We start from the raw sequence: 18,404 nt of genomic DNA, 5'->3' as shown, positions 1-18,404 counted from the left end.
AAGAACCAATCCAGATTTCCCCAAAGATGATTTTGATTTTTCACCTCATGAAAATGATTTTGGGTCAGAGTGATCTACTCAGTTAAAATTGGGTGACTGAAGAACCGGGCATTTTACCTGGTTATGGCACTTGGCTTTCAAGAGCCTATTTTTCTAACCTCTAAGTACAGGCCCCAGTGAAAAAAATACTGGGGAGATTCAACCTCTCTATGAGAAAAGGTCAAACACCTTTTCCAAATTTAAATTTTGCCTTAAATTCTCTCTGCCACACTGCCTCTGACATTCTTGAAAGTTCATGTAGTTCTCTAGAGAGACTTCAAAAAGATGTTATTTTATCAAAGACTAATCTGTGCACCTCTGATTCAGTATTTTATGTCTTTCACTTTCCCTGGGAAGGAGTAAAGCTCTTTGCTATACCTCTTGGTCTATTATATTTAATTCTGCTCTTGGTAGTCAAAGACCATAGAAAATAACTGTCATCTGAACAACTCTTCTAGAAGCCAGAGACTGGTGTTTGATGGATATTATATATTAAATAAAACCCATCAGCGTGGGGTTATGTAGAAAAGCAATTTATTCCATTATAAGCACTTACACAGTTAGTCATGGAGAGTAACAGGCCTGCTGGTGAAACAGGTCACCCAAAATAGAGATGGTATCAAACTAGTGGTCAAGGACTAACTCCTTTAAAAAAAAAAAAAAAAAAAAAGCAACTCTTATCCAGGATTAATTTAATTTTAAAAACAAATACAAGCTATTGATTCGCTCTTCTCAATTTAACTGGACAGTCTACCTGTGGTATAACTGTCAGGTAAAAACATACATCTTTACAACTTGGTGGTCCCAAGTTTTTTTTTTTTTTTTTTAAAAACCATTTCACAGAAAGGAAAGAAATAATATGAAAACAGCTCAAGAAATACACTAACAAGCAAAAATATATGGGGAAAGAGGAACACATTGTTTTGACTTAACTGAAGAAACTGAGAGGAGACTGGTCTATGTAAGAAAATGTGTATCCTGGCAAGTTTGGTGTGAAGATTTTAGAGCAGGAATTTATATGACTTGAATCTCCCCTATTTCCTGAATAAAAACGACATCTTGTAGTATTTATACTTCATGGCTCAGACACCTACCTCACTTGGCTCTATTTCTTACTCTAGCATTTACTTAAATGAGTCAGAAAAACTTGGGGATATAGCATAAGAAGAAAAATAACCACACACAATATTCCCCTTTTTGTGGCTACTTTAGACCTCTGTTACTAGAAAATTCCTGAAGAAAATTTAAATATAAGTCTGTGGCTTTGCTGAATCAAGAAGCCCCCAGTTAATATTTAGAAAACACCTTCTGTTTGGACTAATAACATTGTTGATAGAACTTATAGAGGGGTAACCAAAGTCTGTGTCTCAAAACCAGTGTTAAATCAATCTCAGGGCTGAGAGGAAGAAAAGGGGAGTCTAAAATCACAACAAGCGCAGACATTCTCTAGGATCCTTGTCCTTCTGGATCCACGCTTCCTTCAGGGTCTTCATCATTATAAATGTTCTCCGCCTGCCAAAAACAAGAAAAAAAGAGAAGGATATTGAGTAAACATGAAAGTTACTTCCTGAAGTTAAAGTTTCAAATAGACGAGGCCAGGGAGACAGACTGTGGGGCATATAGTCTGTTTTAACTATTCAACTCTGCAGTTGTTGGATGAAAGCAGCCACAGACAACCTGCAAATGGATAAGTATAGTCGCGTGCCAAATAAAACAGGCAGCTGGCCACAGGCCAACCCCCCTGGATTAGGATAGTCCCTAAAAACTGAAGTATGGTTACCATTTGTCTTGATAATCAATCTTGAGTCTTTTAATCAGACATTATTCGTAATAGTCAAAAAGTAAAAACAACACAATTGTCCATCAACTGATGAATGGACAAATAAAATGATATATCCATACAATGGAGTATTATTTGGCAATAAAAAAAGTCACATATTGTATGATTTCACTTATATTAAATGTGCAGAATAGGCAAATTCACAGAGAAAGTAGATTAATGGCTGCCTAGCACTGGGTGGACTGGAGGCAAATGGGAGGGATGGCTACTGGGTGTGGGGTAACTGTAGTGATGGTTGCACAATTCTGTGACTGTACTACAAAAACCACGTTCCAAATCTCAATTTATAAATATTTTAAAAAGAGAAACTGTTTTTGCATAAAATAAACTCTACTTGTACGACTTGATAAAATACCCATATCCAAGAGCATCTTAAACACAGAAACCACTTTCACTTGGGCAAAATTTACTGTTCTTAGTATCTACTATGCACTTAGTATCACTAGGGTAGGTACTACAGAGGATGGGATAGTCTTAGCTTACAATCTGACTACAGGGACAAACAATGTATACAATTATGTGAGTAGTCTGACAACAAAAGTGTGGTATCTTCTCCCCTGACACCAATGGGGTGTCCAACAACTCAGTTCAATCCTGATGCTGACCACCTGGAGGTAGCACTGTGACCAAGGGCTCAACCCCACAAGACTACCCTCACTTCAGCAGAGGCCAGTGTCAAGCCCTGAGTGCCCAGGCTACCCGAGTACTCCTGCCCAACTTGGCTATACATTTTCTCACAGTCCCTCCCCCTACACCAGGTTTGATGATTTGCTGGAATGATTCACAGAACTCAGGAAAGCGCTTTACTGGTTTATTATAAAGAATATAACTCAGGAATGGCCAAATGGAAGAGATGCACAGGGCAAGGTGGGGATGGAGCACAGAGCTTCCATACCCTTTCTGGTGGCATTGATATATTCACCAACCCAGAAGCTCATGAAATCAAAAGCTTTTTATAGAGCTTTCCCAAGAGTTTTTATAGGGGCCCCCTTAAGTTACCTCCTTAGCCTAAACTCAGGCGTGGCCAAAAGCAGCTACTTATAAATAGCATTAGAGACTCCTACCACTCAGGAAATCCCAAGGGTTTTAGGAACTCTGTGCCAGGAACCTGGACAAAGACCAAATGCTTACTACTTATTATATCACAGTAATTCTTTAAAACAAAACAAAACAAACACCCTCCCAAAAAATAGAGTAAAGTAACAACCTGGACTGGAGGTGATGGCCTTGAAGGTGATGTAGCTTAATCTCCTACAACATTCCCATGACAACCACTAAAATACCTTTCATTGACAGGCTACCTGAGGCAGCCCATTTCACTTTCTTATTAGAACTCTAATTTTTTATATTAATTTTGTGTGGGTGTGTTACAAGGAAGAGGATAAAGTGGATTTTCTGTTAATACATGAAGCAAATCCTTATTATAAAAAATTATAATCCAGAAAGGTATAAAGAAGAAAAGAAGAATTCTCTAAACATACCAACCACATTTTGGCAAATAGCCTTCTATTAAATAGTTACATATAATTAAACATAAGACTAGATATCCAAATTTTAATAAGAGGGATTCTATCATGCTGTTCTATAATTTGCTTTTTCCCTACTTATTAGCATATCATGAATAGCTTATAAAACTAAGTATATTTCATTCTGATACATAATATTCCAAAGTATCAATGCAGTATATAATGCGTTAATCTCATAGGCCACAAATGCTCCCATTTGATTTCTTTATTTTTGATTAATAGGGCTATTCCATAAGAAAGTTCTGAATATCAAAAATTTTTTTCCTCATGTTGAGCCAAAAACTCACCTCTGGAGCTTCTTCCTGGCTCTAGATCTACTCTGAGACACCAAAAGTTTCTTTTGAATTATTTTCATTTATTAGGCTACTGTCACTTAAAAGTCATGCAGTTGTTTTGTAAATTGTGGTAAAAGACACACAACAAAATTTACCATCATAACCATTTTTAACTGTACAGTTCAGTGGCATTAAGTCCATTCACACTGTGTGCAGCTATCACCACCATCCATCTCCAGAAGGCAACTGTTTCTTGTATTGCTATATATCAGACATTACAGTTGCTTTTATTAAATTTCAAGTGCTCTGAGAATTCAAAGAAGGGTGACCACCTTCAATTGGGGTATAAAGGCAGGGAATGTTTTTGACATCTAGGTAAGTTTCATGAAGAAATGGTACTTTTTGATGCTGTGACATTACAGTAGGAACTGTGCTAGGCATGTTCATAAGTAATTTCAAGGGAATGATCATTCCTAAAGATTCGACTGCTAGCAAAGAGGGAAAAACAGGAGGCAAGCCAACAATTAGGAGGTTACTGCAATAGCCCAGCAAGTAGTAATGAGAACCTGACCAAAAAACTAGGTGTGGAATAGAAACAGGAAAGTTGGTTATATCTGTTTGTAAGATGAGTAAAGACAGGAGAAACACTATAGAGATCAACATTGTAGAGATCAACAATATAAAATCTGATAAGTGAACCGCACCTAGAGGTGAATAGACAATAGAGGAAGACCTGAGTTTTCAAATCTAGTGAGCTGGGGAGACATTGAAGCCATATAGAAAACAAAGAGTCAGGAGGTAAGGGGAGTAAGGAAAGGAAGGAGAGAAAAGATCAGTTTTGTTTAGTTGAGTTCGAGATACCAGTGAGACAACTTGATAAAGTTAAAGGGTAGGCAGCTGAAAATGATAATGTGCAGGCAAGTCACACTCGGGAGTAAACTGAACAGAGTTGCCAGTTGTACTGACGAAGTATATAAATATGAAGTGATACTAGGTCTCATTTATCTAAACTCGCCCAAATAAAGAAACACTTACCATTTGCCAAACTTGCATGATATTGTCTTCTGATACAGAACAAATCACCCAAGGTTCATTGGGATTCCAGGAGAAATCAGATATCTTGGCAGTGTGACCACCATGAATAAACTGAAAGAGGAAGGAAAACAGAGATGAAAAGCAGACAGAGGACAATAAATCACAAACTATTTCTGTTCTGCTCAATATCTGTAACATACCAACAACTCTGGTGGCCCATCTTCTGCATCTTCTGGGGACTGTTCCTCTCCAATTTTACTAGCACAAAAAGATTTTTAGAAGTTAAAACAGGGACTTCCCTGGTGGCGCAGTGGTTAAGAATCCGCCTGCCAATGCAGGGGACACAGGTTCAATCCCTGGTCTAGGAAGATCCCACATGCCACGGAGCAACTAAGCCCGCGAGCCACAACTACTGAGCCCACATGCTGCAACTACTGAAGCCCTCACGCCTGGAGTCCGTGCTCCGCAACAAGAGAAGCCACCGCAATGAGAAGCCCGCGCACCACAACGAAGAGTAGCCCGCACTCGCCACAACTAGAGAAAGCCCGTGTGCAGCAATGAAGACCCAATGCAGCCAAAAATAAATAAAGTTAAAACAGATTTACCTTGAGTAATTCTGGAAAGTGTAAGAAAATAACTCCACAAAGAGTAATAATTAACAAGACTTACCTTAAATCCCAGACATTCAGCCTGCGATCAGTACCACTGGAAGCCAAAATAGTCTCATTGTGAGGTGACCACTGAACCTATACATAAGAAAAAAGCCATCAATTAGAAAATTGAGGGGAAAAAAATCTAACATTATATTTAACAATTTAACCCATTACTAGACCCAGGATATCAGCTTTTGTTCTATTTCATATTTTTGAAGGTCTCATTTATTCTTATAGTCTAATTCCAGCTTCTAGCCAAATGTCATACAGTGCTGACCTAAGAACTAAACTACAGATCACACACAAAGTAATTATTTACCCAAGTACTTATAATGAATTCAGTATTACACATAGGACTGACTGCAAAGACTATAATGTACTCCTCACAGTGCCCTTGCATTAAGCTTCCAACATAATGTAACAATTATTTCTTGAACTGAGTCAGAGGGCTTTGCATATGGAGCTTAATTAAACGGATGAGGCAGAAAACATGGTCAGTACTTTACGAATGAACTGTGAAATTAACAGATACAGCAAATTATAAAGGATAAAGGAGTGGAAATAAGGGAAGAGACAAGCGTCAGGAACAAGGCTGATAAAATAATCAGGCACTAAGTTTAATACCTCAAGAGTGTAGGTGACAAATGATCAGCTTAAGTATAGAAATAATGGAGGGAAAACAATCCCAATTCATACAGAGATCAGCATAGGCATAAAGATGATTTTTATTACTTATAGCAATGGGATAAGGCACAAGTGTGCCCACTCCCACACTCAGGTTTCCTTTGGGGTGGGGTGGGTGGGGGGAAGGAGCATTAGTTTCTCTCACCTGGAATATTTCATCCTTATGTGATTCAAAGGAATGCAACTTAAGTTTCAGATTTCTCAGATCCCACAAGGCAACAGTCTACATACAAAAAGGAAAGCAAGTACAATCAATAAAATTTTTTTACTGAGAAAAAGAAAATCCATAACTAAAAGATCTCTGTGCATTCAAAAGAAGCCAGAGAGGGACTTCCCTGGTGGTCCAGTGGTAAAGAATCCGCCTTCCAATGCAGGGGACACGGGTTTGATTCCCCAGTCGGGGAACTAAGATCCCACAGGCCGCAGGGCAAGTAGGCCCGCGCAGCACAACTACTGAGCTCGCACGCCTCAACTAGAGAGCCATGCACCACAACTAGAGAAGAGAAAACCCGCACGCCACAACTAGAGAGAAGCCCACGCACCACAACGAAAGATTCTGCATGCCACAACTAAGACCCAACACAGCCAAATAAATAAATATTAACAACAAAAGAAGCCAGAGAAATCCACCCTATGTTTTCTTGTAGAATAAATCACACTGACCTTGTCAGCTGATCCTGTGGCAAGAATGAACTCACTATAAGGATTGAAAGAAAGGCAGTTCACTTCAGCAGTGTGAGCATCAACCGAGTGGCTTGGTTTGGAAGTATTGTTTGAACGAGTATCCCAGCTTTAGTACAAGAAAAAAACAGGAAAAAAGCTTGAAATGGGTAACTAAATATAAAACTTAGATAATATATTGAGAAAAAAATGGATTCTACTCACATCATAAGTTTCTGATCATCAGCAACTGACCCAAACAGAGACTCATGGAGCAGATGCCAGGAGACGTCTTCTACTACTGCTGTATGCCCTGTAAAGATGGTCTTCGCATCCACAACTTTTCCTTCCTTTGGAACAGCACTGATGTCCCATAGGCAGATAGTCTTAAATGAAAAATTTACTATTAAATAAAAGGGTCTCACTTCCCGACACACCCCAGAGGAAAAAAACTGATATAACTGGCACAGATTTGCTTCAAAGTGGAAAGGATACGCACATGGTCATCTGAGGCACTAAGTAAGTGCCCACTGAGATTTGGGTTCCAAGAAAGCCCGTAGCCTTCCTTCTGATGTCCACGGAGACGCAAGTCTGGGTTGCACTCTCCAGAAGGGTCTACAAAGTAACAGACACATCAAGACTATCCAGTCCACTTCCTCTTTGGATCTACTAAGTATAATGGAATTTTTATCAAGAGGTCTAAAGCTCTTACTTTTTATGAGACATACAGACCCATTATGACCAAATAGATAATGCTTAAGAGCTGCACATTCTATCCTATGTAAAAAAGCATTTTTTTTCCCACGTAGGGAAGAAGGATGAAGGAAGAGTACCCACACATATCAATATAAATACAAGATGTTAAGTTATACAAAGAATAACAGGCAATTAAAATTGAGAGAAGCAATGTATCCCCACAGTGACTCATCATTTGTATTTGAATCGAAGAGGGCAAGTACCTGGTTTAGAAGGATGTTTCGTATAGTCAAAAACAAGAACATCACTGGATGGAGTCTTTGTGGCAATGATGCAAGGGTTCTGGGGCATATACCGTGCCCTGTTTACTTCTCCTTCATGGTTGATCTTGATTTCTATTTCAATTTTTCCACTAACTGAGCCAAAACCTCCAAATTCTGTAAATACGATAAATTAATTGCAAATGAGGACAAAGCAAGAGCTACTCTATGTCACTCAAAGTATGACACAGGCAAGGCTTTTAATCAATGAACTGGTGTAATACTAGAAGCGATCTAAACATTTGTTAGCAGTATAAAGTGCGTTCACATTCCTTATTTCATTTGATTCTTACCATAACCCTACAGCGTAGGGAAGAGTTATTATCTCCAAAAATTTTACACGAGGGCTTCCCTGGTGGCACAGTGGTTAAGAATCTGCCTGCCAATGCAGGGGACACGGGTTCGAGCCCTGGGCCGGGAAGATCCCACATGCCGCGGAGCAACTAAGCCTGTGCGCCACAACTACTGAGCCTGCGCTCTAGAGCCTGCGAGCCTAGAGCCCGTGCTCTGCAACAAGAGAAGCCACTGCAGTGAAAAGCCTGCGCTCTGCAACGAAGAGTAGCCCCCGCTCGCCGCAACTAGAGAAAGCCCGCGCACAGCAACAAAGACCTAACACAGCCAAAAATCAAAAATAAAAAAATTTTAAAAATAAAAATTTTACACAAGAAAGGAGAAGCTCAGAGGACCTACATTAATTTGTTTATGGTGACTTGACTATGGCAGAACCTAAACTGAATCCCTATTTTTCTGATCCCTAGCCTGGTACTCTTTCAGCTACACTTACAATGATTTAGGTAATAATATACCTAATAAGTATTACATTACTATCTAAAAGTAAGGAACACTATTGACTCCACTTCAAAAATTCTCACTAAGTGGCTTTCAAGCCTCACTTAAACTATCAAAAACAATGTGCTCAATAAATAAAATCTAAGTTACTGTTTTAATGAATATCAAGTACACAGTGTGCTAGGTGATCAAGAGTCCCTTTTACTCTTTATTTGAAACTCTAGTTTGGGATGATCTTTCTGAAATACCGTCACATCTTTCCTCACACCAGTGAAGAAAAACAGAGCCACAACAGCTGGTTCCACTTTCCTGACCTCCCACTTACACTTGCCAACCAGAGTCCTTGGTTGAAATAAACCAGGTAGGCAAGGACTAGACAAAAACATTTTTTATTCATATTTGACTACTGTATGCACTTACAGAATTCTCCCAAGTACCATTATAAAATGTATCACAATATAATTTGTGATTATGTAAATCTTGACAAAGCAATATTTAAACAAAGGTAGTTAATAAGTAGCCAAGAATTACAGAAGGCAGCATGATAAGGTACCTGAGTAGGTCAGGCCATGGCATAACTGACTCTGCCACTTACTATCTTGGTGATTTTGGTGAAGGCCTTCAATTTCTCTGAACCTCAAATACCTTACCCATAAAACAAAGTTATGACGAGTAACTTGTAGATGAAAATGACACTCTGAAGGACAAAAATCTTTTCAAAAAGCAGAGACATAGTTGGGTAATATAATTAGCAGATAACTTTCAACCTCAAAATAACTTTATAAGTTGAAAAGCAGTGGTTTAAACAAGCTAAAAAACTAGAAACAGTTCAAAATAGACTCTAAAAGAGAAAAAAAAACCAAACACATTAAACAATTTTTCCCCTAGAATTCTAGACCACAAGCATCTACATTGTAAAAAAAGAAGGCATGATTAGGATATGTGATCTCAAAAAACTTTTAGTCCAAATACAGGGAGATAAGATAAGCACACAATTATAGATGACTATGGCAGAAAAGAATTGCCAGAAAAGAGATACCAACAAGGAAAGAGCAATAGCTGGCATAGAGCCCACAGAGCAAGGGGTAATTGTCATATAATGTGGGTTATTTCAGTATCAGCTATATACTACTAATCAGAGGGCCCCCCAACTGTAGCTGAAGTACAGTAATAAGAAATCAGCTTAGAGGATTCACAGTTGAGATTTATGAAGATGAGGATTTATCTATTTAACAAACAGAGATTCCCCAAGTTGAAGGTGATACGCAAAAGGCCAAATCTGATGTAGGAAAGAAAGACTGAGGTAGCAATGTACAATAAATTGAATGACTATCAAGGTCTAACTATATTGCTATTTTGTTTGCTTCTCTCCATATAAAATACTATTTAAAAAGACTGAGACATAACAATATAGTAACAGTGTCTAGCCTAATGAATTTTTACATAGGCATATATCAGGGGAACTACCACACAGATAAAAATACGGAACATCTCCAGCCCTCTCTCATCCTCCCGCAAGGCACCACTGTGTCCCTCCCAACCAATGCTGCCTGACCAACTAGATAACCGGCATTCTAATTTCTACCACCATGCCATTTTTTTGAGTCCATAAACATTTCGAAACTAAGAAGAATAAGTTGTAACATCTTAAGTCAAATATTCCATTATTTCATCATGATTTAGTAATAGTTTATTATATATTGAGGCAAAAGACTAAAGATTACTTAAAAACAAATGCCCCCCCCAACCCATTCCCCAAATAAGTTGCTAAAAATAAATCTGTTGATATTTGAAGATCCTGGTAACGGAGTCTGAAGTAAACTTTTAAACCTAATCTATTTTCAGGCTTAAAATGTGACCATAGCCAGGCTGAATCTAATATAAACACACACATTCTTTTTAATGTCAAAACAAGCCTAAGCCGGTTTTTAGTTCTTTCTCTTTGAAAGTTTAATGATCTTTTGAAGCTGTCTGCCACCAAGTACCTCAAACCAAATGGGGTCAAGTAGATGGTAATCAATTACAATAGTTCAATCTGAGAGTCCAGGACATTTCATTTGAGAGCAAGGAGGGACTAGGAAGCTATCTATCTAACAACGACCCAAGAAGCTTTAAGAGACATTAGTATGTATCTACTTCCACCATTGTTGAGATCACATGGAGAGCACCTGCCCCGCTTTCAAGCACCAAGCTTGTTCAGTCATCCGAGGGTGATTTGAAGGATGAAGGAGAGTTAAAAGGAAGAGAAAAGGAAGGAATGGGAGCTGATATGCTATGTAACCTTAGGGCAAGTTACAAAACAATCCTTGTGGGGATTAAATAGGGCGAAATACAGTCACACAAATATATCATTCATATTACTGGTATTTTTCATAGTTCCTCTATTATTAAGTATTAGTAAGGGGGATAAAGGTATCATCAGAACATAAAAGTAAATTGGTTTGATGCCACTCAAAAAACTCAGTTACCAGAAAAAGACTGAAGTGTATGTTAAAAGATGCCATTTCAAAAACCAGGGAAGACTTATATGAGGAATCTAAAGAAGAATACAAATGAATCTATATACAAAACAGAAACAGACTCACAGACATAGAAAACAAACTGATGGTTACCAAAGGGGAGGGGATGGGGGGATAAACTAGGAGTATGGGATTAACAGATACAAACTACTATACATAAAATAGATAAGCAACAAGGATTTATTGTATTCTCAATATCTTGTAGTAACCTATAATGGAATATAAAAAAACCCGAACCCCCCCGCCAAAACCCAATGAATCACTATGCTGAACACCTGAAACTAACACAATATTGTAAATCAACTCTACTTAAAACAACAAAAACAGTGAAGAAAATGGATTAGTCAGCAAATGGCATTAAAAAAAAATTGCTAACCACTTAGAAAAAAGCTCGGATTCCTATTTCATCCCGAAAACCAAAACAAATACAAGAAAGATTAAAGTTCTAATGGTCAAAACATAAAAGTACCAGAAAACAACAGCTAACTATTTTAAAATCTTGGAATGAAGGCCTTTCAATGAATGACAAAATCTGAAGGACACAAGAGGAAAGCTGGATAATTTAAAATTCACAGCTTCTAAACAAAATAGGACTCAAAATTATAAAAGAAAGAGGGAAAAAATTACCTATAACCTATTAGTTAGGGATAACTTACCTTATATATAGAGATAACTCAAAAGAAAAAATGAGCAAAAAACATAAATAAGCAGCTCAAGAGAGAGACAGACAAAAGACAAATATTTTAAAATAGGTCCAACATCACGAATAACTTAAAAAGCAAAGTAGGGAATTCCCCGGCAGTCCAGTGGTTAGGACTCCGTGCTTTCACTGCTGAGGACACGGGTTTGATCCCTGGTCAGGGAACTAAGATCCTGCAAGCAGCGTGGTGCAGCCATTAAAGGAAAAAAAAAAAAGCAAAGTAAAATAAGAGTGTAGTATTACATTCAATGTTGGCAAAGGCATGCAGAAACAGACATCAATACATCTGCTATTGGTGAAACTGTGAATCTTTCTTTGGAGGGCAACTTAGCAGTACCAATTATAATTGAAAATGTTCTTGCCATTTGATTAGCATTCCACTTAGTTAATCATTCTACAGCAAAACTATACAAGATACATGTACAAGAACTGTTTTTGAAGCCAAAAGATTGGAAACCACTTAAATGTTAATCGAGGGATGGTTAATTATAGTATAGTATACAGCCATCAAAAAGGAGGCACATCTCCATATGCTCACACAGAAAGATGTCCAAGATACACCAGGCCAGGAAAGTATATTTTATGCTGTATTGCCAGTACCAAGAAAAATTGCCTGGCATACAGTAAGTACTTAATATATTTGTTGAATGAGTGATCCAATAAATGGGATAAACCATTCAGAAAACTATCAATTTAACAGCGATCCATAAGGGATAGATTTACAGGGGGAGGGGGGGTTCAGTTTTTTATATTTGCTTCAAATTTTTTTTTTTTTTGGCTGCACTGTGGCTTGCCGAATTGTAGTTCCCTGACCAGGGATCCAACCAGGGCCCCCACAGTGAGAGCATGAAGTCCTAACCACTGGACCACCAGGGAATTCCCTGCTTTATTAAAGATGATTTATTATATTACCAATCAGAATATTTGCTTTATGTCTAAATAACCAAAAGTCCTATTTAAAGACAATTTATTTAATCAAAAGGAAACGGGCTCAGAGAGGCTAAATGATTTATCCTCAAACCACACAGCTAGTGAGCAGCCCAACAGGGTCTCAAGCCCATCTTCTGATTCTTTTTTTTTTGATGTGGACCACTTTTAAAGTCTTTATTGAATTTGTTACAATATTGTTTGTTTTATGTTTTGGTTTTTTTGGCCGCAAGGCATGTGGGATCTTAGCTCCCCAACCAGAGATCAAACTCGCACCCCGTGCATTGGAAGGCGAAGGCTTAACCACTGGACTGCCAGGGAAGTCCCAGTCTTGATTCTTAAGTTCAGTGTTTTATCCCCTCAATCACTGATGCCTACCTAGAGAATAACTCTGTAGTAACCATATCCTATAGTTCACACACTTGGGTCAGTGACACAAAATCATGTTTGCTGACCTTTATCCTAAGAACTTATTTTGTATTCTATATTACCCTAAGCTAAATATGGAATGATCAAAAGAGTAACTGCACATTACAATCCTGGTAAGTAACTGGAACCCAAAATATCTTAGATAAAAGAATGGATTCTGCTAATCAGGAGAAATCTAAGATAAAAAACATTAAACATTCATTTTTGGCACAAATCTCAATACCGAGAGCCTATCTTCTACCTCCCAGTAATAATTTGAGTTCAAGGACAACAATAAAGGAAACCCACTCATTTCTATCTCTTCTGAAAGGGAAAAAGTATTTCATGAACAGTTAAGCCCTTAGGATATCTCCTAAAAATAGGATATAATTAAACACTCATTTAATTTTTATATACTATATAGCAAATGCCATGGTTAAGTCATTTCTACCACTTAAACCCGGAAAGTGTAATTTAAGCCAGTGTTTTTCAACCTTTTTTTTCATTATTGCCCCTGTAAGGAACCTTGTAGGACATTTTTTCTGATACCTTGATGAAATTCCTGTGTATTTGTTTATGCATGCTATGTATATCTGTGCTTTAAACAGTTCAAAGAATAAGACTGTTTTCATACACACACCCCTCTGAGAACCAATTTTCACTCCCGCAGGGGCAGTATCTCCCATGTTGAGAATGCAAGCATGCATAGCAGTAATATATGGTGGATTTTTGCTTCTTTCAATTCTAGAAATTTCCCCACCACCAAATTTAGTTGAAGAAAGTTTATAGAAAAGGTACAGAACCAAGTATGTGTTAAATATGTCTTCTGACATCTAATATCTATACTGCAAAATCAGGCTTTCCAAAGCTTATCTTGTTCCTAACTTGAGAGACTACTTTATCAAACTGTACACACTCTTTATGATAATTTAGAGATATGAAAAATATAACCCATACATCATTCCTTCCTTCACCTTTAAGATTCTTACCTCCTTTTTCACTGTCGTAGTGTGAAGCATCAAACTGAGCATCATCATTAGGGAGCTGCACACTGGCTATCACAAGGTGGTTTTGTTCATCTGACGTGTGTGTCCCCAGGACAAGTCGATGAATACTGAAATCTTTCCCTTCTGGTCTGTAATAGCAATATATGGTCAGTATTCAAATCAGTACACTAAGAAAGACTACAAAGTCAGTGACATACATGTATGCACAAGGCACTATTACAACCAGGTTTTGAGAGGAAGAAGTCATTAAGAGCCATAGTTCCTACTTTTCACATATCTTCCATAGAGCTGAGTATAAGGACCACAGAGCACTTAATTTCATAATTATTTCTTAACTTAGCCAAATATTTACAATTACTTTGAGGAAAAAGTCTGATGGGATAAAATACGAATTAGCTACTCGCCCTTTACAAGGAGTTGGAGGGAAAGAAACCAATTGGTGGGTATACTACCACTTTAGGTTACTTCATTAGGTTAACGTCATTAAAAGGGAAAGGAAGTAACATCAGGTAAACTAACTGTTCAAATACTACTGAAGCACAAAGATGACTAAGATGTGATTCATATCCTCAAAAAACCAGGGACAATTAAACAGTCATATACACAAACATTTTAAACACAAATCAACATATAATTCATGAAAAGAACCCAAGAACATGGAAATTTAGATACGAAAGATTACTTCTGGAATAAAGGACACGTTCTTAGAAGAAGTGTTACCTGAGCAGGTCTCAAAATGAGAGATAATCTAGAAGAGGGGAACAAGGGCTTTGGAAGATAGTATTCTAAGAGAAGTAAGCAAAGGGGAAGATTACAAAGTGCCAGACACCACGTTAAGCATTTCACATACCTCATATCATTTAAACACCATAACGACACTCTGAAGTACTATTCTAATTTAAAGACGGTTTGGGAAAATTAAGCAACTTGCCTAAGATCACAACTACCAACTAATAGAACTAGAACTGAAGTCCAAATCTGACTTTGAAATATGGGAAAACAAAGTGAGAGAGAAGGCTAGAAAGCAGATTAAAATCAGACTCTAGGGTACTGAATGCCAGCTTAAGGCATTCTGGACTCTTTACTGTAAGGAACAAAGAACCATGGAAAATTTATAAGGGACACAGCATCATTTGAGTTACCTCAGAAGGATTAATTTAACAGTGTAAAGCAGAGGTTCTTCAAGCGTGGTATCAGGAACAATAGCATCAACATCGTCTGGGAACTTCAGCATGCAAATTCTGAGATCCACTATAGACCTACTCAATCTGAAACTTGGAGGGGGGCGGCGGGGGATGGTTTGTGGTGCTCAACAATCTGTTCTGCAAGGAATTCCTTGGTTGTCCAGTGGTTAGGACTCAGCGCTTTCACTGCCATGGCCCGGGTTCAATCCCTGGTCCGGGAACTAAGATCCCGCAAGCTGCAAGGCGCGGTCAATTGAAAAAAAAATCTGTTTTACAATCCCTCCAGCTGATTATGATGCCTGTTAAAGTTCTAGAACCCATGGTTTAGATGGGAAAGATGCTACACAAGAATTGATCAGGGCTTATAAATGGACTGTCAAGTGGATAAAGGGGGAAAAACCTAAGAAATGTCAAACCAAAGTGAACTATGAAAAGGAGAAATGGGAACAATAGAAAAAGTTGGGTTGAGACCTCCATGGAAAAAATATACTCAGTTTGAAATGTCATGTTGGGGAAGCCAATAAAATACTCCAGATAAGACAGCTGAAAATTCAGGTAGCGCTCAGAAGTTGGGTCTGGAGATAAATCAACAGAAATTCCTCCGCACAGAGTTAATAGGTGTCTACATCTTACATGGGAAAAAACAGAGGAAAGATAAGAGGGCTGTCAACATAAAGTTGGGGATACCTGCATTTAGAAAGTTAAAGAATCAGAGCAAGGGAGGGAAGAAGAATATTACAGAACTACGATTGTATGTTTTTTTGTTTTTGTGCAAAATATGAATAAAAAAGAACACAAACACACAGTAAACAGTAGACGTTAGAGATAGTTGCTTAAAGGACCCCTCATTCTAAAAAAATAAATAAGTAAATGACATTGTTATTCGAGCAGAATACCAAAAAAAAAAAAAAGGGAAGGATATTTGGACCAATATGTAATACTGCAGAAAGATTTACTTACCTAGATTCATAAAGTAGAAAGCTACTAAGACTACAGCACAGATTTCAGCCTTGGGTTATTTAGTCTTATTCACTGCTTTCCAAACATAGCTAATCACATTATATGCAAAGCTTTTCTAGAATGACTTAGTAGGTATGGAGTGGCCAATATTTGGGATCCTCTGGTCCAGTATCATTTAGCACATGTCTACAGTAAATCTGGAATCACCATTCAACTATTCTCAAGTATCCTGCCACAAGTTCCTAAGTGGTTTGAACTGAGAACTCCTGACAGAAATGACTCCACTTATCCTGAACTCAGGTAATTCTGATGATCAGCTGAATATGGGAACTCCTGGTCATGATAAACCAGCTTCCAGCTCTAAATTTCTAAGTACTTATTAACATACTTAGGACAGATGTCGCCATTTAAAAAAAAATGCCAATGTGAAGGTAGCAGGCTCATTCTTAAGTTATTAATAACATTTATATAAAACTTGTTGAGCTGAAACCTAGCCAAATAACCACAATTCGCAAATATCTTGACTTCTAAAGACCTGAGTTTTGAAGGAATTTACTTACTTAGTACACATATAGAATTTCTAAATGTTGTTCTGAATGGCAGGTACCATGTCACATTCATCTTTGCATTAACCAGATACTACCAATGACTGTCAGATTCAAATTCCTTTTGTTGAAAGAACTGGACTCATCATAATACTTTTTGAAAGCTGACAAATTTTACATTACTGTTTGGTCAACTATACTTATAATATGGCTATTCAATTCAGAATCAGATAATGAAGACAACATGTTTTCTCTTATCAGGTAAACTGCAAAGTAGTTTTACATTTTGCCTTTTTTGGCCTAGAAAAAAAATGTCACCACTAGGTTCTGATCACGTGTCCGCTACGGGTGACTGGAGAAAAGAAAAACAGGGAAAATCAATGCGAGAAATCTACACCGAGAACACAACAAAATAACGTTCAAAAGATTCCTATCACCTGGTTACATCAGGAAGCCACTGTGCAGTTAGGCTGGGCCACTCCAGAGCATGGGTCATCACCAAATCGTAAAGAAAAGGAGTGTTCTTTTTCCATATTTTGTATTCTTCATTGATCACACGTTCTTCTACTGCGTCATCAAAGGCTGCTAAAACATTAAAAACAAATTTAAGTTAGCAACCACAAATGGAAACCGAGTAAACACTTCCAAAGCTACCGGCACGGCTCCAGAATCCCGATTCTGAAATGGAGGTTTGTCTAAATCTCCCCGAGGCGCAGGCACCAACACCGCTCTCCAGCTTCACGGGGCCTAACTGCTGGGGTCATCCCGGCCAGACGCCGTTAGCCGTTCGGGCGACGACGTCGGCAGGAGAACAGAACCCGCGAGGAGGCCCGAACACCGACCCCTGCGGGTAACGAGCGCTGCAGAGAGGACCCGGAGAGAGACAGGTAGACCGACAGGGAACGCGGGGAGGGACCAAACACCCGCCGGGGCCCCCACCGCCACCCTCCCGCCGCTGCGCCGGGCCTCCGCTCCCGAGGAGCTGGCGCGCTGTTAGCCCTCCCCGCGGGGCGATTTCTCCTCACGCCTGCGATGGCGAGGACGGCACTCAGCAGAGTCCGGGCTGTCCTCACTGTTAGGCCGTGTCGAGGCCGCTACGCAAGCCCGGCACCCCCGCTCTCCTGTGGCCGCCCCGGCACCCTCACCTTCCTTGTCGGCCATGGCGGGCAGGCAAGCCGGGGGGGATCGGGTTGAGCTTTGCGAGAGGGGCGGGGAGGCTGCGGGCGCTCGCTCTGCGCGCGCGGCCTCTATTGTTTCCTGCTGCCCCTGAGTGAGGGCCGACTCGCGCACCTTCGCGCCAACACCGGCCAATCGGAGCGCGCCGAGCGGCGAGGTGGGCGGGGAAGCCGCGTTCGTAGCCTATCCAGACGCGCAGAGTCGCTTGCCGCGGGGTCGAAGCGCGCGCTCCTCCCCTGCCCCCACACGGCCCGGAGCCGACTTCCTTCGATTGCGCGCGCGCGGGGTTGGTGAGAGTGCGCCTCTCGCGGTCACGTGAGAGGTTTAGTGCGCACGCTCCTGGGTGCAGCCATTTTCTTGAAGGGTGTTAAGCTAGCGATCACTTCAAAGTAGGACTTTAGATGAGGAGTCTAAGATGTTTTCGGGTCTAGTTGTCAACTCTGGGGGTGAGGCTGCAAGAA

The 18,404-nt window shown here is 39.3% G+C and overlaps 1 protein-coding gene across 2 annotated transcripts; it reads right to left on the bottom strand.

Annotated features, from left to right (window-relative positions):
• Positions 1-514: 514 nt before the first annotated feature.
• RBBP4 (RB binding protein 4, chromatin remodeling factor) lies at positions 515-17,928 on the bottom strand (the record flags this gene model as incomplete). Of its 2 annotated transcripts, none has more annotated exons than XM_079698546.1 (12): positions 515-1,551; positions 4,716-4,826; positions 4,916-4,973; positions 5,385-5,461; positions 6,198-6,275; positions 6,716-6,842; positions 6,938-7,098; positions 7,212-7,327; positions 7,672-7,845; positions 14,061-14,206; positions 17,205-17,352; positions 17,913-17,928. In XM_079698546.1, the coding sequence occupies 12 exons, from the start codon at positions 17,926-17,928 to the stop codon at positions 1,486-1,488; spliced, it is 1,278 nt and encodes a 425-aa protein (XP_079554672.1). In that variant the 3' UTR covers positions 515-1,485. The 2 variants fall into 2 exon arrangements, with proteins under 2 accessions (XP_079554672.1, XP_079554673.1); XM_079698547.1 differs by having other exon boundaries at positions 17,205-17,349.
• Between the last annotated feature and the right edge of the window lie 476 nt (positions 17,929-18,404).

Source organism: Hyperoodon ampullatus (genome assembly GCF_949752795.1).
Source record: "Hyperoodon ampullatus genome assembly, chromosome: 2".
NCBI classification, from domain to species: domain Eukaryota; kingdom Metazoa; phylum Chordata; class Mammalia; order Artiodactyla; family Ziphiidae; genus Hyperoodon; species Hyperoodon ampullatus.
This window is presented reverse-complemented; position numbering and strand designations above follow the sequence as displayed.